The sequence below is a fragment of the Erinaceus europaeus genome, chromosome 4 (genome assembly GCF_950295315.1).
Source record: "Erinaceus europaeus chromosome 4, mEriEur2.1, whole genome shotgun sequence".
NCBI lineage: Eukaryota > Metazoa > Chordata > Mammalia > Eulipotyphla > Erinaceidae > Erinaceus > Erinaceus europaeus.
In genome coordinates this window covers 74,200,309-74,227,057 of record NC_080165.1, presented here as the reverse complement: position 1 = coordinate 74,227,057, position 26,749 = coordinate 74,200,309, and the positions used below count along the sequence as shown (strand labels likewise).

General features: G+C 36.4%; 1 protein-coding gene across 2 annotated transcripts; it reads left to right on the top strand.

Moving 5' to 3' along the window:
* The first annotated feature begins 374 nt into the window (after positions 1-374).
* On the top strand, positions 375-25,223 carry OGFRL1 (opioid growth factor receptor like 1). 2 transcript variants are annotated; one of them, XM_007529040.3, is made up of 7 exons: positions 375-867; positions 5,521-5,607; positions 5,770-5,848; positions 10,851-10,929; positions 11,030-11,096; positions 11,210-11,355; positions 16,964-25,223. In XM_007529040.3, exons 1-7 carry the CDS (start codon positions 634-636, stop codon positions 17,613-17,615), a joined length of 1,344 nt encoding a protein of 447 aa, XP_007529102.2. In that variant the 5' UTR covers positions 375-633; the 3' UTR covers positions 17,616-25,223. The 2 variants fall into 2 exon arrangements, with proteins under 2 accessions (XP_007529102.2, XP_060045963.1); XM_060189980.1 differs by having other exon boundaries at positions 5,767-5,848.
* The last annotated feature ends 1,526 nt before the right edge of the window (positions 25,224-26,749 follow it).

Below are 26,749 nucleotides of genomic sequence, written 5' to 3'. Positions count from 1 at the left end.
GATCAATGTGAAAATCTAGTTATTTCTCCTTTTGTTTCAAGAGACATTTGCTCATTAGATGAGGTAATAGATTGCTTTGACTTCATCTAGACAGCGGGGAGACTCCAGTTGTCACTGTAAATACAGTCATGATAGCTTGGTTTTTCTGTTTATATGGTGGTTGATCATCATTAACTTTTGTCTGTTTAATCTTTCTGGACCAGCCTGGTGAGAGGGAAGGCATGATGAGTGCAGTCTCTCCAGCAGACAGTGATAGCTCCTATGACCTCCTGTCTACTACCCCCAACCCGCCTTTCTCAGAGCAGGGCGGGATCACTTTTCCCGCTCAGCTGGGAGGAGCCCCAAACAAGTCCCAGGTCTGGACTAAGGCGATCCAGCAGTCGATTCGATCGATCCAGATGGGCGGGTTCAAGCGGCGGCGGCGGCGGTCCCCGGGCCGCCGGCTCCTCCCCGCGAGTGAGCCGGGCTGCCGCTCCCCGCGCTGAGGCAGTGCGGCGGCGGGCGCGCCGAGGCTGCCGCCCAGCGCTCCGGCTGCGGCCATGCCCGGGTCCTAGTGCTCCTGCCGCAGCCCCGCAGCCCCGCAGCCCCGCAGCCCCGCAGCCCCGCAGCCCCGCGCCAGTCGCTGCCACTTCAATGGGCAACCTGCTCGGCGGCGTCAGTTTCCGGGAGCCCGCCACGGTGGAGGACTGCGACTCCACCTGGCAGACGGACTCGGAGCCCGAGCCCGAGGAGCCGCGGCCGGGCAGCAGCGGCGAGGGCCCGGAGCAGCAGCCCGAGCAACCCGTGCGGTCCCCGGAACGCGCCTGCGGGCGGCCCCGCGCCTGCCCCGCGCCGGACGAGGACGCCGAGGCGGCGGGCGCCGAGCAGGTACGCGGCCCTGCTGTAGCCTCGGGCCGGCCGCGGGGAGGAAGGATGCCGCCTCGGAGAGGAGTCGGCGTAGCCGAGCGGCTCCCCACGGCGCTGAGGGAAGGGGCGCGCAGAGGGGGGCAGAGCGATTGCCCACCCTCTGAGGCCAGAGCCTTCCGCGCCCAGCCGACTGGGGGGACTGCGGTGACTCCCCGGGTGGCCAGGACCCGCCTCTGACCGCCTGGGGCCTGACCCTGGGCGCAAAAAGGAAGTCCCTTAAGGCAGAACCCAACTTGAATGTGTGTTTTTGTTTCTCTGCAGCGCAGCTGGGGTGATGTGAAGGTGGGCTGGGAGGAACCTGTCTAAAAATAGAGGCTTGAGCGAACTGGACGGGTTCTACTGCATGTGGTTAGTAAGGATGATCTAGAATGAGGTGAGACTACAATGGAAGATCAGGGAGCTCTCTTAGCCCCCTCTGGGGTCTACAGCCGTTCAAAGTATTGTATAATAGAAGGTCTGCATCGGAAGTTAAAACGCTACAGTTCTTACCTCTTGAGTAAGGCCTTTCCCTTTCAACCTGAGTTCAGGCCACTCTTCAAAAATCAGATTTCATCCAGAAGACTTGTTGATCCAGTTGCTTAGATAATTTATCGTTGCAATTTGGAGAGGTTAGTAAAGGGATAAAGAGGATTTGTAGCCATTGGTGGAGTGCAAATAATTCAGAAAACTTTAAAAAGAAGGCAACCCTCTAAAGAAGTGTGCATCATGGAGGTCTTTAAGGTTTGTGATTCTGCGTTAGGCCCTCTTTATCAGCTCTGGAGAAATAACTATGAAAATGAAAACGATGGATCTCAAAGCGAATTGTGACCTTAGGGTTCTTTGCTACTGTAGAGGAGTCGCCACCCAAATATTAGTTAAGCCACCTCTTACACCTTGATATAATAGACATCCCTGTTTAGTTCGGGGAAAACATCAAGTCTGAGTACATATTCTATGCCAAACATGGTATTTAAATCAACTGCAATTTTGGGGGCTGGTTGGGACTTGCTGCTTTTAATCCCCATTTTAGAGAAAACTGAGGTATAGAAAGAAAGTTTGCTCAAGATCAGCCACGCAGAGAAAAATGAAAATGTAAAAATTATGCCAATAATGTCAGAGCCTTTAACCTGTTGGATGTGAATATACTTCTTATTTACTAGTTTGCTGTAATTATCCACTTTGAGTTGCTAATTTAACCATAGAAAAATATTAGATACAATATTCCAGCATTTTCCCGTTCCACTCTCTCCTAGTTAAGTAATGTAAGGACGTTTGTGATATGAAAGAGAGAAGGAAGGACCAGCTGACATTCAATTGTATATAAAAATAATTTGATAATTAACGTTTCAGTCAGTGAATTGCAGTCCCAGTAAATGGTAGTCCATACCAACCTTCCCTCCTCCTTTTCCTTGATTTTTCATGTTACCATACAACTTCTAAAAAAGTGTCTGCCTTTTAATTTTGATTATCAACCCCATTTGCTCCTGTACCCCACAGTCAGTTTACTTGCACACACTATTGGAACTACCTGTAAAATATATCTCAGACTAATTACTTCTTGCCACTTCTACTTCATACTAGTCCACCTGAATATTTGCCAAATAATGGTGTCAGTAAAATCGGAAAGTTTAAGGGGTTAAGTCAAGAATTCCTTTGAACTTGATACCCTAGTAGATATCAAGTTCAGTTGTCAGGTATGTTACAGTATCTATGAATGAAGGCTTAGTCGAAGACTGGAGGCAGCATATAAGATTGGTAGTATATGACATTAGGGGAAAAACTGTTGGTTATCAGGAGTGAATGTGAGCTAAGGACTAAGCCTCTGTTTCTACCCTCACTTAGTGTGTGCCTGAAGAGGCAAAGGAGACAGAAAGGTGGCTTGCTGATCAGGGACTGAGATAAGATGAATACCAGGTATATTCTCAGATTCCATTGATAAAGAATATTCTCATTATCTGAGCATTTCAGGAAGTAAAGAAACAACTCTGGCCTAGTGGTGCTGGGAGGTTACTTGAGTTGATCACTGAGGAATGATTTGGCCAGATGGAGATCAGTGACATTCACAAAAGCCCTTTTGAGGGAGTTGGGCGGTAGCACTTGGCACAAAGCACAGGACCTGAGTTAGGATGCTGGTTAGCGCACCCAGATGGCTCCCACCTTCAGGGGAGTCACTTCACAGGTGGTGAAGCAGGTCTGCAGGTGTCAAAAAAAAAAGCCCTTTTGATGGACTGCTGCAGATTCTGATTGAGGGAAAATGAGAGAAGACCAGGTTTGAGCAACTTTTGGAGAGACACTTTATTATAAGGAACAAAACTATGAATCTGCTGGTAATGGGAGTTTAGGTTGAGGAAAGTTGTGTGCTTGTTTGGGGTTAGAAATGTGGCGTGTTTGTTTGCTGACAAGAATGGTCTAGAAGAGACAGAATTTTGATAATGCAGGAAGTAGGGACAAGATGTTAAGAGACAGTTATTTGGGACAAGGCACACTTGTGACAAGGCACACAAACTACTCTGTGCAAGGCCTTGGGTTTAAGGCCCTGGTATCCACCTATGGGGCGGGGAGCTTTATAAATGACAAGCAGTTCTGCAGGTGTCTTTTATCTTCCTCTCTATTCCCCCTTTCCTCTCAATTTCTGTTTCTAATTAAAATAATAAAAAAAAAAACCTTCCAGCAGTGGTGGATTAATTGTGCAGGCACTAAGCCCCAGCCGTAACCCTGGTGGCAAAAAGGAAGAAGGAAGAAAAATGAAGGGGAGAAGGAAGGGAAATTCCTTGCTTGAGCAGGTGAAAGGCATTGGGAATTAGGGTTCAAAGAAAAAGTTGGGAAGCAGGAATGGATGCTCAAAGAGTGGTACATTTGGAAGTTGAAGAATGCAGTCATGATAATCCTGGGAAATAGGTAGGCCATGAGTCATTATTTTAATTTTACAGATGATAAAACTAACATTCACTTAAGTGAGTTTGCTCAGGACTTCACAGATAAGTAGAAAAGTTGAGACTATCCAAGTCACCTGACTCCAGATCTTGAACTGTTGACATTGTACTGAGGTGTCTGCAATGAAGCTTCACTTTTGGTGGATCTAGAATTGATTCATATCTGATGAACTTGGAGCATAAGACCTGGGGTTATAGTTTCTGCACCATCACTGAGACCTGAGTCTTACTCAATTTCTCTTAAGTCTGGGTTACTTTGTTTTTAAAGTGGAAATGTTAATAACTATTAGCAGGTGTGTTATAAAAATCAAAGAATTTCCAAGTAAGTGCTTTGTAAATGGAAAAGTGCTTTCTATACAAATGTAGGATGATGATTCATGTGGTTGTAGCTCCAGCTAAATAGATTCTTGCTAGGCAGAGCTATTTTGAAATGTTTGGCAAGGAGCAGAATTTAAGCTTTTCCTTGCTTATGTAACATGACAGAGTAGCTAATGTTAAACATCAGAGAATTTGGTGTTAAACTATGTATCTCTGTACTTGTAGTAATAGTGAGAATCACACCACTTCAAAAATGTGCGAAAATTACTTACAGGATGCCAGCCTGTCATCATAGATGGGTATGGGGAATGATAAACAGATTGGGGGTGAAATTCCTAGTGAGTATTCAGCTTTACATTTTGTCATTTTTGCTTCTTCATCATCAACATCATTGACTTTCTGCATGGTTTCAAATTACTTTCTTAAAAATTATAACACCATAGTTCATGTGCAGGATGTAAGTAAATTGGCCTGCATCTTACACTTTAAATTACTTCTTGGTGGTGAAATTTTACATAAAATATAAATAGCATGAGTAAATTACTACACATCTGCTACTAAAATCTGAGTGCTTGTATTGCTTTTTTATGTGTATTATTTTGAATTTATCTTTCTGTAATACTGACTTAGCAAAAGGTTATTTCTGATTTTGAGTACTACATAGGATAGTTTAAAAAGTGAATTAGTTTGTTTTGACAACTCTTTTTCCATTTGTAGATATTACTTGACTTTCAAGTATAGCTAAGAATGCAAAATTAGTAACATTTTACTTTGTAGGATTAATCTATTAACTCAACACTATTTCAGCATTATGTAAATGTGAAGTTTCCTAAGAAATGTATAGTAGAATCACTGGTACCATGTTTTTGTAAAGCATATGTCTAAAATAAATCTTGTATTGTGTTTATGATACTATGCATCTATAATATTTCGCTTCTCTAGATTTTTGGTAAGTAAGCTCTTATTTAGTAAAATACCTTAGGACAAATATTAAATTCACTTTAAATCAGGAAAATGTTGACAGAAAGCAATATTAAGAGAATCTTTACAATGTATTATTAATCTGAACAGCTTGACACATTTTAGTCTCTATGGATGGTCATTATTTTTAAGTTTATTTATTAGGGAAATAATGGCTTACAAGATAGTTGCCACATGGGTACAATTTCTCATGCTTTCAATTTAAGTCCTCTTCTGCTTTGTGCATATGGTCCCCAATACCTTTTAGTCCCTTCCCTCTGTACACCTTCCTCTCTCCTCCCCATCATTTCCTCCATGTTCTTGGCCTTAGTATAACAGGATGAGCATTACTTTAAGCTTTGGAAATTTCTGAGTGAAATTATCATCTTCCAATATATAAATGGACTTTCACTCTGTATTTTAGGGTGGTGATTCCACTGAAGCAACTGCTAAACCAAAGAGAAGTTTTTATGCTGCCAGGGATTTGTACAAATATCGACACCAGTACCCAGTAAGAGTATAGAATGCTTTTTTTTTTCTTTTTCCCTAAAATATGAAGTTCCTTGTTTTTCTCTTTTTGTGTGATGCTGTTGAGCAAACATGCAAAAAGGGTCCTTGTGCCTTTTCTTATCTGTCCGTGTGATGGAGATTGATTTATTTTTTCCTTTAGCAGAACTTCAAAGATATCCGATATCAAAATGACTTGAGCAATCTTCGTTTTTATAAGAATAAAATTCCATTTAAGCCAGATGGTGAGTAATCTGCTATCTTGGAAAGGTCATTCTAATGTATTTATTATTGATTAGCAGTCTAACACACCCTCAAAGTTGTAGATTCTATAGTTGTAAGCATCCACTTTGGCAAATTCTGGTGGTAAAACTGGATTAACAGTGCTTTTCTATCACCTGTTTAATGTGATTCCTATTTGAAAGGTATTATGTCATTTTTTTTGTAATTTTTTTATATTTATTTACTCATTTTCCCTTTCATTGTCTGTTGTTTTTCATTGTTGTTGTTATTTATGTCGTCATTGTTGGACAGGACAGAGAGAAATGGAGAGAGGAGGGGAAGACAGAGAAGGGGAGAGATAGACACCTGCAGACCTACTTCACCCCCTGTGAAGCGACTTCCATGCAGGTGGGGAGCGGGGGCTGGAACCAGGATCCTTAAGCCGGTCCTTGCACTTTGCAGCACATGCGCTTAACCCACTGCGCGGCAGAAAAGAGATTGATAGAAACATAGAATATTAAAATGCTAAGCAACATGAGAAAAGTCTAGATTCTCATTTTTCAACTTTAAAGATGAGTTTACAGATTTTAGTTAGGTCTTGCTTTTAAAGCATAGTGTACATTCACCATGCCATATCTGAAAACTATTTAGAACATAATCTAAAACTGACATTTATATGATAGCTCTCTGTTCAGTTAATGTTCAGATTCAGGGGCCAGGGACTTAAATAGTCACCATTCAGCGTTCTAATATTGAGGGAAGGAAGTCTACTATAGATACTGTCTGTTTCTAGAACTTTGCCACATAATCTTTGATGCTCTTTTATAACTTTACATTTGCCTTCATAAGATCTTTTCTAAAGCCATGGTGAGAGAATGTCACCATTATAGTAATATGTATGTTTCATTAAGGCACCACACTGTAGTGGGCATCGTAATTGTATCTAGATCATATCATCAAAGCTGGCTTCTATTCTTAAGAGTCGTTATTGCTGTGAGGTAACCAGATGGATCCAGCTCCTGTTTTATGCTCACACTGGAAATTGAGCCAAATCCACAGCAGTAAGTCAGGAAGTGATGACCAGGAGTTATAAATCCTTCCAAGTATCAAGTACTCTTTGCTCAGCTAGCTGGAGGAAGCAGATCCAAGGCCTAGGTGGAATGTTGCAGAGGAGTACATATACTGTGCACTGAAAGATGCACCAGTTGGGAGTAGGGAACAGTGCAGAAATGGTCAGATCTACGTGTGTTTAATTAATTGATGTACATCTGCCAAATTTGTTCTTATTTAGAAGGAGCTTTCTGGAATAAAACTCTCTGTTGTATTTATTAATGGGAGAAAGATGCTGCTTTATTTTTTTAAATTTTTTATTTATTATTTTTTAGTTATAAAAAGGAAACATTGACAAAACCATAGGATAAGAGGGGTACAACTCTACACAATTCCCACCACCAAATCTCTGTATCCCATTCCCTCCCCTGATAGCTTTCCTAGTCTTTAATCACTCTGGGAGTATGGACCCAGGGTCATTATGGGATGCAGAAGGTTGAAGGTCTGGCTTCTGTAATTGCTTCCCCACTGAACATGGGCGTTGACAGGCCGATCCTTACTCCCAGCCTGTCTCTCTCTTTCCCTAGTGGGGAAGGGCTCTGGGGAAGCTGTGCTCTAGGACACATTAGTGGGGTTGTTTATTCAGGGAAGTCTGGTCAGCATCATGCATCTGGAGCCTGGTGGCTAGAAAGAGAGTTAATATACAAAGCTAAACAAATTCTTGAACAATCATAAACCTAAAGGCTGGAATAGATCAGATGAAGAGTTGGGGGGGTCCTCCATTTTGTAGATAGCTAGTAGGCATATTTTAGTTATATTCCAAAGGGCCTATGGCTATACTAGTTTTTTTTTTTTCCCTGAGCCTGAAATATGATATGCAGGTGGATCCAAGTTATTGTCTGGGGTGATTTGTTTATTAATGGAAATATTTAGTGTGGTCCAGGAGGTGACACAGTGGATAAAGCATTGGATTCTCAACGATGAGGTCCTGAGTTTGATCCCTGGCAGCACATGTACCGGAGTGATGTCTGGTTCTTTTTCTCCTATCTTTCTCATGAATAAATAAATAAATAAATTCTTTTAAAAAATTATTACTTAGTTTAAAGTTAGATTGTTAGTTGTTTTTGGTTTCTTTTTTTTTTGCCTCAGGAGTTATTGCTGGGGCTTGGTGCCTGCACTATGAATCCACTGCTTCTGGCAGCCATTTTTTTTCCCTTTTGTTGTCCTGGTGGTTTTATTGTTGTTGTTATTATTATTAATGTTGTTTTGATGTCATTGTTGTTGGATAGGACAGAGAGAAATGGAGAGAGGAAGGGAAGACAGAGAGTGGGGGAGAAAGATAGACAGACACACCTGCAGACCTGCTTCATCGCTTGTGAAGCAACCCTCTCCTGCAGGTGGTGAACCAGGATTTTTGAGCTCGTCCTTGTGCTTTGTGCCATGTGAGCTTAACCCTCTGTACTACCTCCCAACCCCCAGTTTTTTGTTTTTTTTTTAGGGTGTGGAGTAAGAAAAGTTTTTGAAGAAATGTAGTAATCAGTTTATTACTAATTTGAATCTAAATTTAATAAAATTCACCCAGCAGAATGCCTTCAAATACTGAAAGCATTGAACACAGATATATGATGTATTTAACCAAAATATTTTCATATACTTAATAGTTTATTTTAGAAGTAGTAATTTAGAGCAGAGGCTTCAAATAATGAATTCATGGGGCAATCTTTATCATGAAACTTATTTTTGAAGACTTCTAAGATTGGTGAGGGCCAGGAGTTTTAGCTTAAGTCACAAAATGTTTTTGTTGTTGTTGCTGTTGTTTTTGCCAGAGCACTGCTTAGCTCTGGTTTATGGTGGTACGGAGGATAGAACCCGGGACTTTGGAGCCTCAGGCATGAGAGCCTCTTTGCATAACCATTGTGCTGTCTAACCCTGCCCTCAAAATGTTGTTTTTGCTTAGTATGTCCATGTACACATTTGCCTCACCAAATATGTTTGCGTGCATACGCACACCTCTACCCCACACTTGACAGTATGCATATCTGCAATTTCTGTATTTTATTTATTTAGTAGGAGGAGGACTGGTTAGAAGGGAAAACAAATAGGAAATTGTGGAAACAAAGGCCTTCAACATTACTGGTAAAGCCAACAGTATGATTTAAAAAAAAAGGGTTTTTTTTTTTTTTTCAAATCTTCTAAGACTGGACCTCTACCACAAACAGGTAATCACAGGAAACAAAAATGAAATGAGTTATATTTAGACAATTGCTGTGTTGTGCTTTATTCTGTTGAACTGACTAAATGACTGTTGTTAATTTTGAGGATGTATACAGATTAGAGAATGGAGGGTTTTGTTATAAAAGAGTAATTGGGGTGGGGGTACGATGACAATATGATGTGGTAAAAAGAATATACTTCTTTGGACCAGTAAGAACTGCATTCTACTACCATACTTTCTTTACTCCTCCTCCTCCTCCTTTTTTTTTTTTACTAGTGTGTGATTACAAATAAGTCACATGATCTTATCACTAGTAAAATGTGGACAATTAATTTTGGTTTGGGAGAGTTGTATGGTAATTATGCCACATAATGTACACTATGTTTAATACAATCTAAAGACTCAACATTTTTCTTTCATTATTTTCTCCACCTTTCCCTGCTCCTTTCCTATTTCTTTTTCCGTTTAACCTCCTTTCTTTTCCCTTTGGGATTTATTGTGATTTAACCCAACCACTATTCAAAGGACTATATGAACCTATAGGGCAGGGTTCGGTAAACTTTCTTGGTATGTGGCCAAATAGTAAATATTTTGTTGGGACCCACTCAGCTCTGATGTTGTAATGTAAAATATTAAATGAATGTGCATGTGTGTTTCAGGATAGCTTTATATATAAAACAGATGCCAGGCTATAGTTTACTTACTTCTGACCTACTAGACCCCTCTACTACAAACTTTTCCTTTACTTGAGATGCCACTAATTATTTTATTGAGATGTCTTTAATTATTATTTTTTTATTTAATTTTTTATCACTGGGGCACAGTGCTGGTACTATGAGTTAAGCACTCCCAGAGGCCATTTTTCTTTCTATTAGATAGGACAGAAAGAAATTAAGAAGGGAAGGGGAGGTAAAGAGATAGAGAGAAAGATGGATACCATCAGTCCTTCTTTACCACTCTCAAGTGTCCCCACTGCATGCAGAGAGCAGATAGCAGGAGCTTGAACCCAGGTCCTTGCACATAGTAATGTGTGCATTTAATGGGGGTGTCCCACTGCCTGGCCCCCAGTGTCATTGATTTTTTTTATTAAGTTTATTATGTAGCTGACTCTGTGGCATAGGCTATTCATATGTCATTTAATTTAATTTTATTGATTATTCATCTTATAAAAGTATTATTTTTTGTGGTTGGGGAAGTAGCTTGGTAGGTGGAATGCAGGGTTTGCATGTGTGAGGCATTAGGATCCTGGCTTCACATATGCAAGAGCAGTACTGTGACCTGCATTTCTCTCCTGTTTGTCTATCTCTCTCATACATACATTAAGTAAATAAAAAAAAAGAAGAAGAATGAGTGCCTAGGAGATAACATACCTGTTAAGAGCATGACTGTTACTATGCATCAGTCCTGGGAGTTGAGTTCCTGCACTATATATATATATATATATCACAGAGAAAGATGCTCCATGGTTGATAGAGGTGGGGGGGGGGAGAGAGAGAGAGAGAGAGAGAGAGAGAGAAACTATTCCTTTCTCTTATCTCCTCTTCCTCACTATCTGAAATAAATAATGAAAAAACTGACCCAGGTTAGGCCACACATCCCTTATGCATGTGCAGGGCCCTGATGCTACATTAACAATAGCATTATACTTGTTTTCTGTTATTAGTCTTTTTTAAAGTTTTAACGTAAAGCTCAGTAAGTGAATTGTAAAATTCCTTCAACTATGTCTTAAATGTCTGTTTCATTTTGTAAACATTCTTTAGGTGTTTACATTGAAGAAGTTTTAAACAAATGGAAAGGAGATTATGAAAAGCTGGAGCACAATCACACTTACATTCAGTGGTTAGTAACATTAATCTACTTTGCATTAAGTCCTGCTTCACCACATGTGCTTTTCAGGCAGCGTTAAAATAAAAAAAAAAATTTTTTTTCTAAAAAACAGGCTTTTCCCCCTGAGAGAACAAGGCTTGAACTTTTATGCTAAAGAGTTAACTACATATGAGATTGAGGTAATGCTAAAGCTTATTCTATTATATATGAGGTGGTCAAATAATATTGCTGTTTTATTGTCCTGGTAGCAACTGAATCATTTCATCTGACTGAAAAAATATTTTTTTCCTAGGAATTCAAGAAAACAAAGGAAGCAATTAGAAGATTCCTCCTGGCTTACAAAATGATGTTAGAATTTTTTGGAATAAAACTGATTGATAAAACTGGAAATGTTGTTCGAGCTATTAACTGGCAGGAAAGGTTTCAACATCTGAATGAGTAAGCAAAATTTCTAAATTACTTTAGGGACCAGCATGTTATTTTCCCATGCCTGGAGTTGTCTATGGGGCATAGAAACAACTAGCAGATGGACTCAGGAATTGAAATTCAAAAACTAGTCTAAAATACTTTTCTTCTTTATTCAAAACAGAAGAATGTCACCACAAAAAAAGATCAAAATTCCCAAGTGGAAATATGATTGTTCAGTTTTAGAACTGTTTCTTCCTGAACTACCTCTTCTCTCTATCCCAGCCAAGTGTAGTCTGTTTCCATTTTTATGCCATATTTCTTCTCTTTTATTTTCATTACCTAAATATGGTTTTTCAAATTCCTTCTACTAGGTTGTAAGTTTCTTGTGCTTCAGTCTGTTTCTTACTTCCTCAAGTATGATACTTCCTTAGATTATATCTATAAATCCAGCCTCTGACATATAAAAATCCCATTAGAAGACTGAGATGTGTCCATACATTTTAGGAAAAATTAGAATATTTTCTTTTTGGGTCAATGACAAAAGGCTGATTTTTCTTAATTTCCAAAAATCTGTGAAAAAGATTTTAACAGTTTATTTGGAATCAATTTTCTGTATTCATTTGTAGGGATATTTATAACTTTTATCAATATTTGTAACCACAGTTTAGTTTTATTATTATTTCTTTTACATGAAAACTGGCTCTTTTGTCCTTTTTTAAATTATAGGTTAACTTTATGAAAGCTGGACTCTAAAAACCAAGAGCTTTGAAGCATTTTTAGCACATTATAATTAGCTCAAGGGACAATGAGAAAGGATAAAAAAAAAAAAAGATCGACTTCAGGAATTTTCCTTTCCCCAATCAACTAAGAACTTTGTGCATTAGATAACTAATTTGTGTCTTTCATCTTGTTTTGGTAAAACAAGTGAAAGTTTTAATGTTAGCACCTTTCTTTCACTAAAGCTATGATCAACACTATTAAAATGGTAGCTTGTACTAAAACACTAAAGACACAGACATAAAGCTTTATGATCCTGATTACAAAACCCATTAATTCATAACTCAAGTTAAGTTTGATTTATACAGGGTGCTTATAGCAGAACTATAGATACCTCAGACCAATCAGTGCAAGTGTCTTTACCAGAACAAAGCTTCAAAGCATTTAAGTCATACTGTCAAAGAAAAGGTATATTCAGGTTACCTACTAACATGAAACTAAATCTTCAGAGAGTGTCTTATATTTCACAAGGAATACTTTATATTCCACAGTCTTTTTTTATATGTATTTATTTTATTTATTTATTCCCTTTTGTTGCCCTTGTTGTTTTATTGTTGTAGTTATCATTATTGTTGTCGTTGTTGGATAGGACAGAGAGAAATAGAGAGAGCAGGGGAAGACGGGGAGAGAAAGATAGACACCTGCAGACTTGCTTCACCTCCTGTGAAGCGATTCCCCTGCAGGTGGGGAGCCAGGGGCTCGAACTGGGATCCTTCCACCGGTCCTTGAGCCTTGCGCCACCTGCGCTTAACCCGCTGTGCTACAGCCCGACTCCCCATAGTCTTTTGTTTTATTATTATTATTATTATCATATTAGAGAAGCTTTGTCCTTTTTCTTGGTTAGAATAATTCTGTTTAGTAAATGTTTGTTGATGAATAAATGTTTATTAGCTTAAGTCCTCCTTGCACGTCTGCCCTGTTGAATTCCCTTCCTTTCCTCCACTCAGTATCTCATTTTCCTTCCCCAGGGCTCCACAGAAATCTTTTCTAAGTATTATTTAACTGCACTAGAATCTTCCAGAAGAAAAATTACCTTTTTTTGGTTTCATTTATCAAAAATCAGGTTAACTTGATTTGAGCATACATAGAAAGTTGTATAAAAAGTTCTGGATTTGACAAAATAGCTCACTTGGACAGTATGTTGCTTTACCCTGTGTTGTTCAACCCAAGTTTGACCCTGGCCTCTACTGCATTGAAGGAAGCTTTTATTCTGTGATCTCTTTCTTTCTCTCTTTCTCTCTCTCTCTCTGCTTTTCACCTCTTATCTACCAAAAATATATAGATATATTTCATTTGCTTTCTTTACTTGAGTGCTTTTATGGTTTAGCCTTAACATTTACGTTATTTGTGTTTTAATCTGTATTACACCTCAAAGGTTTTTTTTTTTCTTAGACTAGATAAGGAATTTGACAAATTTACAGTAACTCAACAAAAAAAAAATCATGAGATAAAATGCATGGAACAAGTTATAAATGATTATGATTAAAAGAGATCGAATATTTTTAGATATTAAAATGCAGATACATAGACCAGTATCGAAGATATATGCAATTTTATTTGTAATTACTTTGAATGTCTGAGTCAAATTTTAGGTCCTGGTTTTCCTCTGTAACTTTATTTCTGTTTCCTGGTCCTTCTAACGAGCCTACTCTTTGACAGTTTCAGCCTTGTTTATTGTCTTTACCTCTACCTGGAAGTCTAACTTTTCTTTTTTGATTGACTGATCAACCCCAAAGACTAAGTCACATTATATCTCACTAGGGACATTTACTTCAAAACGTGCTGAAATGTCCAATTCCTTTTTCTTTAATTTTGTTCTCAAATCCTGACTCACCTTCATTTGCTTTAACTCAAATTTTTATCTTTTTCTACTGTTTTGTAAATATTTTGTTAGAAGACTTGTGGCTAAATTATAGAAATTTATAAATAATTTTTATCATTATTTAAAATCAGTGTGTTTCTTTTTGCAGCTACTTGTGTAAACTCAGTTTCGCTATTCTTAGGCTGCTTTTTCATTTAGGTTGTGAGAGGAAATAGAGGGAAGGGAAGATACCACAACATTAGAATTTTCCCTGGTGCATTGATACTCTCATGTGTTACCTGGGCTTGAACCTGGGCTGCCACTTATGGAAATGCTCCTTCACCAGTGAACCCTTTCTCTGTTTCTGCTCATTTATCTTGCTATGTATGTGTGTGAAACTGAAGTGGTTGCAAATATAGTAAATTTTATTTTGTTGTATAAGTCCTCTTTGGACTTAGGAAAAAAAAAAAGAAAGAAAAACACTCTTACTTTTCTACACATCTTTTTCTTATAGTCTTGTGAAGCAGATATTACATACGGTTTTTGTCATTTTAGAGTGTGCAAACTCTATACTAAGAATTAAGTTAATTCAGCAGTTTATGTCATACTCTCTTAACTTTTCCCAATTAGTATCATCTCAAAAGACTCTTCCTAACAATTAAAAGCAGGGAACATAGGGCAGGGGAGACAGCATAATAAGCAAAAAAGATGATCATATCTCAGGCTCCACAGTCCCAGATTTAACTCCCAGTATCACCATAAACCAAAGCTGAACATTGAGTAGAAATGTTAATGAAGAAAAAAAAGAAGAAAAAGAAAATACACCATACACATTCATAAAACTGAAACCTATGTTTTACCCTTTGAACTTCAAAATTTTAATATTAAAATAGAACATAGCAATTAGGAAGGAGGCTCAGCCACCAGAGTAGGGGATTTGTATACATGTGGCCTCTGACATTGCATATGCCAATCTTCCTGATTATCTTCAATCATTACATTCTCATATTGTCTTTAATAATATTTTGATCAAACAGTATCTTATTACAGTAGTAGATCATGGAAGCACCTCATTTCAATCCTCAAATAACTCCTTTCCTCCCAAATAATTTGCTAGTTCTTCCTAAGCAAAATACTCCAAGTACTTATGGAAACTAAGGAAGGTAGGTACAATGTAAGGCTCAAGGCAAGTATAACACTCAGTGTACTAAAGTAATAAATAGATTTTAGAATGTTAGAATGAAGTGACGGTTATGAAAATTAAAAATAAATGTAGCAGTACAGGGTAAATAGATATCTGGGTTATTGATAGCTATATATATCCTAAAAATTTTTAATATGCAACCAGGCATGTTTATTAAAGTAAGTGAGGTAAGGAAGGTAGATTTTGAATTGTGATGTAATAGCTTTGGAAAGCATTTATCTAATGATGACCTTAGTTTTAGGTCAGGGAAGAAAAATGCTAGTATAATCTGTGAGCAAAAATCATCTTTGGAGTTGTTGCTATTAGAAGCCAAAAAAAAAAAGATTTTTTTACTAATTTATTCATTAGTCATTTTTATTTGTAATTAATAGTGAATTGCAAGAATTAAGATTACAATGTGTAGTTCCACATCACACCTATCACCAAAGTTTTGTGTCCTCGCCTTCTCACCTCTCAGAGATAACCACCATAGTCCTTACAAGAGGAGGCTTAGAAATAGCTTGCTTGAAAAGCAAATTTAGAAAGCCTTTGATAGGGAAATAGGTGATAAAGAGAACAGAAATGGGAGAGGTGAAAAAATAAAAAGAAGAAGAATCCAGGTAATTATATTGAAATACATACAAACATGATGGTGCATACACCAAATCTTTTAAATAATAAGAATAGTTGAGGTTAAGTGCACTTGACGAGAAGCACAAGGACCAGTGTAAGGATCCTGGTTCCAGTCCCCGGCTCCCCACCTGCAGGGGGGGGGGTCACTTCACAATCAGTGAAGCAGGTCTGCAGGTATCTGTCTTTCCTCCTTTATGTCTTCCTGTCCTTTCTCCATTTTTCTGTCCTATACAACAACAAGGCATCAATAACAACAACAATAATAATAAACACAACAACCTTAAACAAGAGCAACAAAAGGAAAAAAAAAATAGCCTCCAGGAGCAATGGTTTGCACTGAGCTCCAGCAATAACCCTGGAGGCAAAAAAAAGGCAATGGTGATGTTTGTGTTAAATAGTATCTAATAATTTATTGGGTTCTGTTTGCCTTGCACATGTATTAGCTTATTTGATTCTTAACAGCAGTTAAGAATGACATGGGTCATTTTTCCCATTGTGGAGATGAGAATATTGAGACTTAGAAAGACATGATAATTCCACATAGCTTGGGGTGGAGAGGATACCATAGTAGTTATACAAAAGACTTTTCATGCCTGAGTCTCTGAAGTCCCAGGTTCAATCCCCTGTACCATCATAAGCCAGAGTCCTCTGTTCAGTGTCTCTCACTCTCTTTTCATTTCATTAAAATAAAACATTAAAAAGTCCACAGTTCTAAGTAGCAAGACTGGGTTGTGAACATTGAAGGTTATGCTCTTTTAGACTATACTTTGCTAAATAAGTCCATTTTACATCACTTGTCTGAATTGTTTTAACATAACATGGTTTTTGTGTCTTATGAATTGGCTTATATGGAGGCTTTTGTTTTTCACATTGCAAATCGTGTCTTTCAACTGAGATTTTATGTAATTTTTTATGGTTTGCATTGGCTGTCTGTGGTGGGTACAGTGCTTTGCTGTTGCTGACTTATTAGATCACTCATTCTCAGTGTATTTAACTAATATACAGCAATTTTGTAGTAGTGCAGTGAATTTTAAACTTAAATTAGTTCAAATTTGAAGAACTAAAAAAATTTATAGTAAACATTGCATTTCATATAGGTTTATATTGTATTAATAATGATGTCTAATATGATTTTTAAAAAGTCATTACAACGCACATTTACATGATTTTCAGTCCCATAAAAATGTTTTCCCTGGCTTCCTCTACCTGAATCTTTCCATCTCATTTTACTCACTTTTTTCCAGGTCTCAGCATAATTACTTAAGAATCACTCGTATTCTTAAAAGCCTTGGTGAGCTTGGATATGAAAGTTTTAAGTCTCCTCTTGTAAAATTCATTCTTCATGAAGCTCTTGTGGAAAATACTATTCCCAACATTAAACAGAGCGCCCTGGAGTATTTTGTTTATACAATTAGAGACAGAAGAGAAAGAAGAAAACTCCTTCGTTTTGCCCAGAAACATTACACACCTTCAGAGAATTTTATCTGGGGACCGCCAAAGAAAGAACAGTCAGAGGGAAATAAAGCCCAGAAAATGCCTGCCCCTCTCTCCTCTGTTCACAGTCAGACTTCTATGCACAAAAAATCCAAGGACTCCAAAAATTCCTCCTCAGCTGTTCATGTAAATAACAAAACAGCTGAAGAGAAGAATGTGACACCTCAAGAGTCTGGAGAAGAAACAGACAAGCTCAGCACAGAGCCCAGCAGTGAAGCTGCCAGGCCAAGAAATGCAGAGGACTGTGATGTTGAAAATTCAAATTCTCAGCCAGAAAATACAGTGAATAAGCCAATAGAGAAAAAGGAGAGTTCATCTCCTTCTGAAAAAGATGAAGAAAGTGAAAATCATGACAAAGACTATGAAAATCCTGAAAATCCACGTTCCCATGATGGATTATAAAAATTATAGGGAATTATCAGAAAGCCTACAAACCAGCTTAGGTTAAGGAGGAAAAATTTGTACTGTATAATTTATCCTAAGTTACATTTCAAATTTTGGTCATCTATTTCCAATTTACATTGTAAGCATTTGCTATTTGTTTGTTTTTTATTACAATGAATTTACTAGGAAATTTTAAGGTAAGACCCAATAAATGAATATATTCTTTAACAATTTCAGGATGTGAGTTTTCAAATTCTGTCCACAATATTACTTCAACACTATGTTGAATCTGCCTAGAAATAATCATGTAACATTTGATAGATCAAGTAAATTCTTTTGAAAGAATAGTCTACATGAAGAAAATCAAGAGGATGACTTTACAGTATTGCCTCACTTTTGACTGATTTATGCATCAGATATTTTTTAGGTTGGAAGAACAAATTTTATATTCTCAAATGAACTGAGATTATGTTTTTATTACAATACCTCAGCATGTTTACTTTTAAAAATGTTGACAAATGAAATGGAATATTTTTGATGAGCTATGTATGACCTACCCATACAATTTGTTGGGACTGCTGTCTTTTACTTTTTTTCCTCATTCTACACCAGCGCTCAGTCCGCTGCTGTCATTATTAAATAACATGCTGTCTTCCTAGTGTGCGTTCAAATACGCACCTATATTGATTTTTTTTTCACTAGAAGAAAACTTTCAATGGTTTGGTTTCAAGAATTTACTTTGTTTAAAATGTTTTTTTTTTTTCCAATTCAGTGCTTTACCAATTTTTGATGCAAAAGTTCAAGAAAATAATTTTGCTTTTTATGGTTGTTTCATATAAATTTGGTGCTTCTTTCTGAATGAAGATGACTTGTACAACTAAAAAGCAAGCGAGTAAATTATTTTAAAAAGTCACTCCTCTTGTATTAGGGACAATACAGTGATCCCTAGAACCATGTGTATGTTTGTGTTTTATGAAATTAATATAGTTGCAATTTCATGTGTTTCTAAATTGTCAGACCTTGAAATTGAGGACATGGAAAATTCCATATATGTAGTTTTAGTAATCACCGTATACGTTAATATTGGTTGAGAGCAGGTAATATTATTTTGTATAATAATAACTGATTATTTCAATCCAGAAAATAATCTGAAACACTGGTAAAAATGTTCAAATCTACACACAAATATAGTTTAAAATAATGGATAGATCCTTTTCAGTTCATTTCATTTAGAAATGAATTTGCTTAGCCTTTTGGGAAAGTCTGCTCACTTTAACCCACAAGAATTTACTATGTCCTATTCTTTTTTTAAAAATATTTATTTATTTATTCCCTTTTGTTGCCCTTCTATGTCCTATTCTTAATCATACCATATCAGTACCCTTATGTTAGCTCTATTGAGTCACATTTTCAGCAGTTTTTAAAATATAAATATGATAGTAAGTCTTTGGAAAACAGGATTTTATTGCATTAAAGTTCACATGAAACATCACAATTGCTTAACCCTGAATTATTTATATGAGTGCTAGGAATGTTTGCACATCATATTCCAATAGATTTAGAATATTTTCTCATTTTTTAGTTCCTGTAATATGCCAGTTATTTGCTTTCTACTATTTTGTGAAGTTAAGCATTAGGAACAATTCTTGAGGGAGCCAGGCAGTAGCACAGTTGGTTAAGCGCACATGGTGCAAAGCACACGGACCAGCGTAAAAATAATTCTTTGTTCATGTTTCACTTTTAATTTTTCACATGCAAGAAATACATGCACCCTTTAATGTGGTGCTTATGGTAGCAATGTTCCCATTGAACTCATTTGCTCTAGAGTTAGGAGATGTGAGTAGGATTTTGCATAAGGTTAAATTTTAGGAACATGATTAATTTCAAAATTTTTTACATTTTTGCAGATATGGTAATTTCAGACTGCTTTAAATTGCATATTAAAATGTGAACAGTCATTAAAATATTAATGAAGTGATCAGATAATAAATGAATATAACCTGAATTAGTTCGAAATTGCATTAAGGACCTTAAAAGTAAAAACTGAGGTACTGAGTGGTGGCACACCTGGTAGAGCTTACACAGTCTTATGCTCAAGGACCATGGTCCAAGCCCTGTCCCCTATTCACAGGGGAGAAGCTTTGGGAGCAGTAGAGCTGTGCAACAAGTGTCTCTGTTTCTTTCTATCCCCCTTCCATCTAAATTTCTCTCTCTACCCAATAAATAAAATATTTTAAAAATATGGCTAAAGGAGAAGTAAAAGCAGTTCATTCAACTAATCTAACATGCAGAATATCATTTTGATTTAGGGGTTTGACTTGATGATACAGTTTATTTAAGAATATTTAGTATTAAGAGGAAAATTCCTTGACTCCCACCAAAAATGTGGCCTTTTCCCACCCTGTTGTTTTTTAAAATACATGTTCACATGTAATATGTTTCCTGCATTTAATCTGTAAATAACTTATGAAAGCATTATTCTGTGAAAAACAAGTGAGAGGATGTCATTCTCTTTCCAGGTTAAAGATGTGTCTAGAATTTTTCTATAGAAAATACTTTGTATGTCTAATTGTTTTTAGCATAAGATCTATAGATAGGTGTTTCAAATGTCAAAGATAGGAAATATCCCTCTGGATTTGATTCTGATATTTTGTATTTTTAAGACTACTATATGCTTGCAGAAACTTATTGAGAAGCTCTTATAAAAATGTGAAGCATGGCTAAATAGCTAAAAGTATTGAATCTTTGCAAATGTATAGTATTTATTGTACAACAGACTGCAAGTATACTAAATGTTGGCTGTTGATAAACACTAACTTGTATTTCACAGAAAATAGATGTTATATTGCTTGGTTAGTCTAGTACATTTCTAATTTTTGTGCTTTCATATCTCTGAAGAGATAATATGAAATATTTTGAAATACTGCAAAGTGATATATATAATTAGAAGATATATTTCTGTACAGTAGAGGAAAAATTTATAACATTAAGAATATTCACCATTATACATATTCACGCTCAATCTCATAAGAAATGCAAACAAATCTTGATAGAAGTAAAAATACCTGTCTTTAAATCAGGTTTAGTTCTCAGTTCAGAAGTCATTTTGTAGTATCTCATGTTGAATTTAGGTTTTGAAACTAATTTTTTTTCAGTTTCAAAGCTAAAATAAAATTCACAACTCAGGCACTACTACAGAAATTCTAAGATAATTACTAATTATTAATATAACCATAATTAATGATAATTATTATTTTCATATTTAATCATGTTAAATTCTCTACTTTGCTTCTCTCCACACATTAATCTGAGCAAAAGTATGACCTGTTCGGAAAAACAAATAATATTATTATATCAGAGTTACTTAAAAAAATATTTTTAGTAAGTAAATTTCACTGAGTGGTCAAAATCGGCTGAACCTGATGGGTAGAGACCATTTGGTTCATTGTTTAATGTTAAATTTCCCAAGTTTATAGTAGAGATCTGGGAGAGTTGATAGTCAGCTAGCTAGATCAAACTTCTTGGTTAAGGTCTTCTGAAAACTGAGTCTCTTTTAAAAGCTTTGTATTCTAGCTTGAAAGTTGCAGGAAATGCATGATGATGCTTGGTCTTAGTTTCATCTGTAGAATTTTTGTGTTTTATTTGCCATAAATGGCAGTCCTTTCTTATGGGAATAATTTTGAAGGTTTCTGTTTTATTTCTGCTTAGGAAATCTCTTCCTTTTTCTTTTGGGGCATATGTGTTAATATCATTTTGTCTAGAGTTCAAAATATTTGATACCTAGATGCAGTTGTAGAGTAAAATGGCCTGGGTGAATGTAGGATAAATTGAATGTGTACACATTCTGACTTGTTTCAACTTTGGATTCTGTACTGTTTATTACACTAACAGATTTGTGTGGGTTTTCTCATGGGGGACAGGGAGTTCTGTCGTTCTTCCTTCCCTGTTCTAGTTTTCCAGCCCACCTAGCAGATTGTGATTGAGGACTAACTGTATTTTTAGAATTTCTTTATTAATGAAATTAATAATAATATAAATATGAATGCCTGGACATACCCAGATATGCCTTAATTAATGTAAATGGTTTTCACTCTGAAGTTTAGAATTTTACTAATTTTAAGTTTAGAATCCCTCATAAGATCTTGTCATGAGCATTCCAAACCATGAGTATTAGTTATTTCAATAAAATTTACTTTGGTGCTTTTTCATTTTGGAGACATTTCCATTTGTGTCAGTAACATCAGTTCATAAGAAAGTGTTCTAGCCACATATTCAGCAATGTGCTGTATTTGACAAATACTATTTAAAGGATTAACTATGCTTATTGTTATAATTATGATCTTTCTTGATAGTCCTACAAGCTATAATTTTCATCTTAAATATTTTAGTTGCAAGTAAACTTTACATGTGTTTTATTTCTTATTTTTAAATACAGATGGACGCAGAAATGAAATTCCATTAGGAAATTTATTCAGAAGTTCAATTGTATATAGTTGGAGAAATAAGAGATTGACTTGAAAAACTTTTATTTCAGAAGTTTATTAAAAACAGTTAAAAAGCATTGTTCCTCTCCCCTATTGCTTACTGTTTCTTGTCTTTTTTTGAACTTACTGTTTTAGTGATTTGTAAATTAATATGCTTGTTTTATTGAATAAAAATTTTCAGGTAGGGGATACAATTGTTGCTTTTTTATATAATTTCATTTATGTCTAGAAGTGGGGTAGGGGAGGGAGAAAGAGAAAGAAAGAAGGAGGAGTAGAGAGAGAGAGAGAGAGAAATTGTCTGACTCAGGAAGGCATCTTGTTAAAGAAGTACCAACACTGGTTCCTTAGAGACACCTTTAAATAATGAGAGTGCTGGAGTCCATTAACTCTGACTTCTAGAGCAAGCGGGTCACCTTGTACTCTACACAATTTTAATAAGCGTACATTTTCATAAATAACTATACATCTTACTTTCCATCATTTTGAAGTTGTTTAGAAAACTGAGCAATTGGATATCTGCTCTGTTATACACATTGTAACTGAATATTTATTTTTCATATAATTTTATTGGAGGAAATCATGGTTTTCAGAACAGTTGTTGACACAAAGGCACAACCTTTCATTTCTCCAAATGCATGAATCTTTAAACCCGTTTCAGGAAATACCAGTTCCATTTCTGTTTGTTCCAGGTTCTTTAGTCAATAATTTCTTTGGGCTCTTTCATAACTATATTAAAAAGTCATAAAATGATAAAGTGTATTTTTAAATGACATGAAAGGAAAGGCATCAATGCTTATTAGGCTAAAAGACCTTTTCTAAAATACCAAACCCTATGAAGATGTTTTTAAGAAATGATGTTTCTCATATTTTCATTTTGATTTAGTTGTTGGTGAACAGTGACTCATGCATGTACAATGCAATGTATAAATGCATGTAAATTGCTGTTTCTAGGATGCTTTTGTACTAAGATAGTGAGAGAGAAGCAGAAAAAAAACAGCACCAGGGAAGCCCCAATGCCATGACATCTCCCTGAAAGCATTGGGATTCAAATCTGAACATGGCAAGGCACACAGCTTACCCAATAAACTCTCTCTCCAGTACTTTTTTTTTTGTAGTCGAGTTTGTGGAACAGTTTTACATTAATTAGTTTTGGGCTTTAAGAAATGTTTTAGGGAGTCAGGCAGTAACAGCGGGTTAAGCACACGTGGCGCAAAGCTCAAGGACCAGCATAAGGATCCCCATTGAGCCCCTGGTTCTCCACCTGCAGGGGAGTCACTTCACAGGCGGTGAAGCAGGTCTGCAGGTGTCGTCTTTCTCACCCCCTCTCTGTCTTCCCTTCCTCTCCATTTCTCTATGTCCTATCCGATAGTGACGATATCAATGACAACAACTACAACAATAAAACGAGGGCAACAAAAGGGAATAAATAAATAAATATAAAAAAATTAATGTTTTAAATTCTATACTCTGATCAAAGAACAATTGTTTTCCAGTGCTGATGAGTTTAATTTTTGTGAAGGAAACATAAAGCAAAAGATGAGGAAACAGTACCAAATTCACTACAGAAATAAAAAGGTGCAACTGCCATAATTATTAGAAGCAGATGAGGAATGACCTATAAAAACTTCTTTGTAGGGATATGTTTTGAGAATCATGAGTTTTGGAGTCCTAGTGTGTGATGGTGGGAAAGGACTTAAATTGGGGGTGAGAGTGTTTTACAAATATCTATGATGGAGAGATGAAAAATCATACTTAGGCCTCTCCAACCAATTGCACTGTAAACCACTTCTCCCCCACCCCCCAAAAAAAGATCTTAAAAAAAGAATCAGCTCACTATTACTTGTACTGAGGAATTTGCATTGGTATAGACAGTCTCATTAAAACTCTCATTTGAACTGATCCTACTTACTCCACAATGCAACTTTTCAGTACACTGTCAATAGTAGTCAAATGGTCAGATACCAAGTTTAATTCCTATGCTATGTATCAACCGTTAACTAACAAGTTAAATTGAGGAACTTGCTACAGTGAAACTCAAGATAGGTCCCTTATAAAAGAAGCAGTTGTTTCTTACACTATCAAGAGGTTGGGCACTACAATTAAGAGAAACAAACAAGAGCAAAGTGCTAAATTCTTTGACAAGTATCCCCCTCCCCCACCAAACACATACAAAGGGGCTTGTATTTGCTCATCAGTAAAACATCAGCTCTTTAGTCTTATCTAAGAAATTAGGCAGCAAGCTTCATCTAGTCATTAATTCAATCTGGAAACTATTGTGTCCTTGTATTTTAAGTATTTGAGGGAAATGTATGACTTACTTAAGCACTGATTCTCCAGCAGCTGCTGTCCTCTGTATTCTACTGCAGTGTGAATTACAGAATGCTGTGCATGTCTGTTAGTACCAATACCATGTGTATGTGGTAGGAGTTGTAACCAGTTTCTGGATCTGTATGGTACTATGAAACACATATTTTATAATTCTGTAACTGTATGGCAGTGTTATGCCAAAAATGTATAAAGAGCAATAGTTTCTGTTGCTTACTGCTGTATTTCAAAATATTGTTTCTAAATGAATATATTTAGAGTTCCTTTAGAGTAAATATTTTTATTAACAATTGCCAACTATACATCCTGTACAATGAATAAAAGCCACTTCAGTGTAGTTAACATTTCCCCATTGTGTTAGAGTATATTGTGTTGTTTTTGCATGATTAAAATACTCTTAAAGAGCTGGAACAAATGACTTTCTGTTTTACTATTTTCAGACATATATTTGTATGATTATCTAATAAGATCAGTGTTTTATTTTGGTTTTTGTCCTCTAAATATTTTATTTTGAAGGATGACATTTTATTTACACATAGACCTGTTTTTGTTGAGAGATTTTTGAAGATGGACATGTAAATAAGCCATAAATATTTGGGTATTTATTGTTTCCCCTTTTCTCTGCTGTTGGTATTTAAAGGCATATTTAATACAGATAAATGAAAATAACTAATGGAGATGAGATGTTTTCATTTAATATGGCTAGTCCTTTTGAAAAATCAGTTTTTGGACTAAAAAAATGCAGTTGTGAGGTGAAAGTGAACAGGTTGTTCTAGATATAGGACTGTATAAATAAAGATGAGGAAAATGTAACATTTGCTCTTGACTGTCTTGATTTATATAGACACAAAAGAAAGATGAAAGAACTAAGAATAAATTACAATAAGAGAATGAAATAACACTGCATAACTGAGAAATTAACATAGAAGGGGGGCATAGTCATAATGGTGAATGAACATGATTTTGTTTGTTTTAACCAGAGCACTGATCAGCTCTGGTTTATGGTGGTACTCGGGATTGAACCTGGAACCTTGGAGCCTCAAACATGAAACTCTTTTGCATAGTCTTTATTCTTTTTCCCCACCCCCAGTGAGCATCATTTTTATTTAAATGTATTTCATTTCTGTATCTTTATTTAGTGGATAGAGATAGCCAGAAATCATGAAGGTAGAGGGGATAGAAAGGGAGAAAGACACCTGCAGCCCTGTTTCAACACTTGCAAAGCTTTCCCCCTACAGGTGGGTACTGGGGACTCCAACCTGGGTCCTTGCACATTGTCACATGTACACTCAACCAGGAGCACCACCACCCAGCCCTGTGATCATGATTTTTAGCTACAACTTTTTGGATGAATTGTTTAGTAGATAGAGGGATGCATACAGGCATAACTGGCACAAGGGAAGAGAGGTTATATTCTGGTAATAGAAAAGAGTTTTTCTTTTTCCCACAGGTTGAATGTTGGAAGGCAATGTAAAATCTTAAACAAATGGTGAATCTTAAAACACTGTAAAACGCAGAACTGAGTATGAATGTCTTAAAGAACATGAAATTTAGAGCTAGGATATAGCTCACTTATTTGAGCAAACATTTTATTTTGCACAAAGCCCTAGGTTTAAGACCTGGTACTAAATAAGAGCACCACTAAGTACTTCTGGGAAGCTCCATAGAGGGTGATATGTTATTGTGGTAATCTCTCTCTTTCTCTCTCTGTCTCTATCCCTCTCATCAGTTTTAAAAACAACAAAAAAAGTCTGCCCAAGAGTAATGGAAGTGTGCATGTGTGAGGTCCCACAATGCAGCAAAAATTTACTAGGGGAGAGAATTTGGAGAAAGTATTTATGACATTAGTTTTAGAATCAAGTGAATGTAAGGTAGACCAGATGATGTTCCAGGGATGGCTGGAAATCTTCCATTTATTTCATTTATTACAGTGAAAGTTAACGCTAGAGATTGGTGCCTGCAAAACTAAGCTACCACTCCTGGTGGCCATTTTTTCCCTTTTATTTTTTCTTTCTTTAGTTGATAGAGACAGAAATTGAGAGGGAAGGGGGAAATAGGGAGAGAGAGAAAGAACTATAGCATTGCTTCACCACTCATGAAACTTCCGCTCAAGTGGGGAACAGGTATGTGCTCTGCTGGGTGCCACCACCAACCCTCTTAGAACCTTTTTTATTAAAAAAGAAAAAAAAAGCTACCAGATGTGGAAAATTGATTATATATAACATATACACTAATACTATAAAACAGAACATTTCCCTAACTGTAAATATGATAGATATGCAGAATAGCCCTTTATTACTTCCTTAATATTTTTTTTTTCTTTTTGGCCAGCAAGAACTGGAC

Bases quoted from the DNA above. Each gene is read 5' to 3' on its own strand.
- OGFRL1 (XM_060189980.1), top strand. From the start codon at position 634: ATGGGCAACCTGCTCGGCGGCGTCAGTTTCCGGGAGCCCGCCACGGTG. The intron at 5,608-5,766 runs GTAAGAGTATAG...TTTTTCCTTTAG, and splicing joins AATATCGACACCAGTACCCA to CAGAACTTCAAAGATATCCG. The intron at 11,097-11,209 runs GTAATGCTAAAG...TTTTTTTCCTAG, and splicing joins TAACTACATATGAGATTGAG to GAATTCAAGAAAACAAAGGA.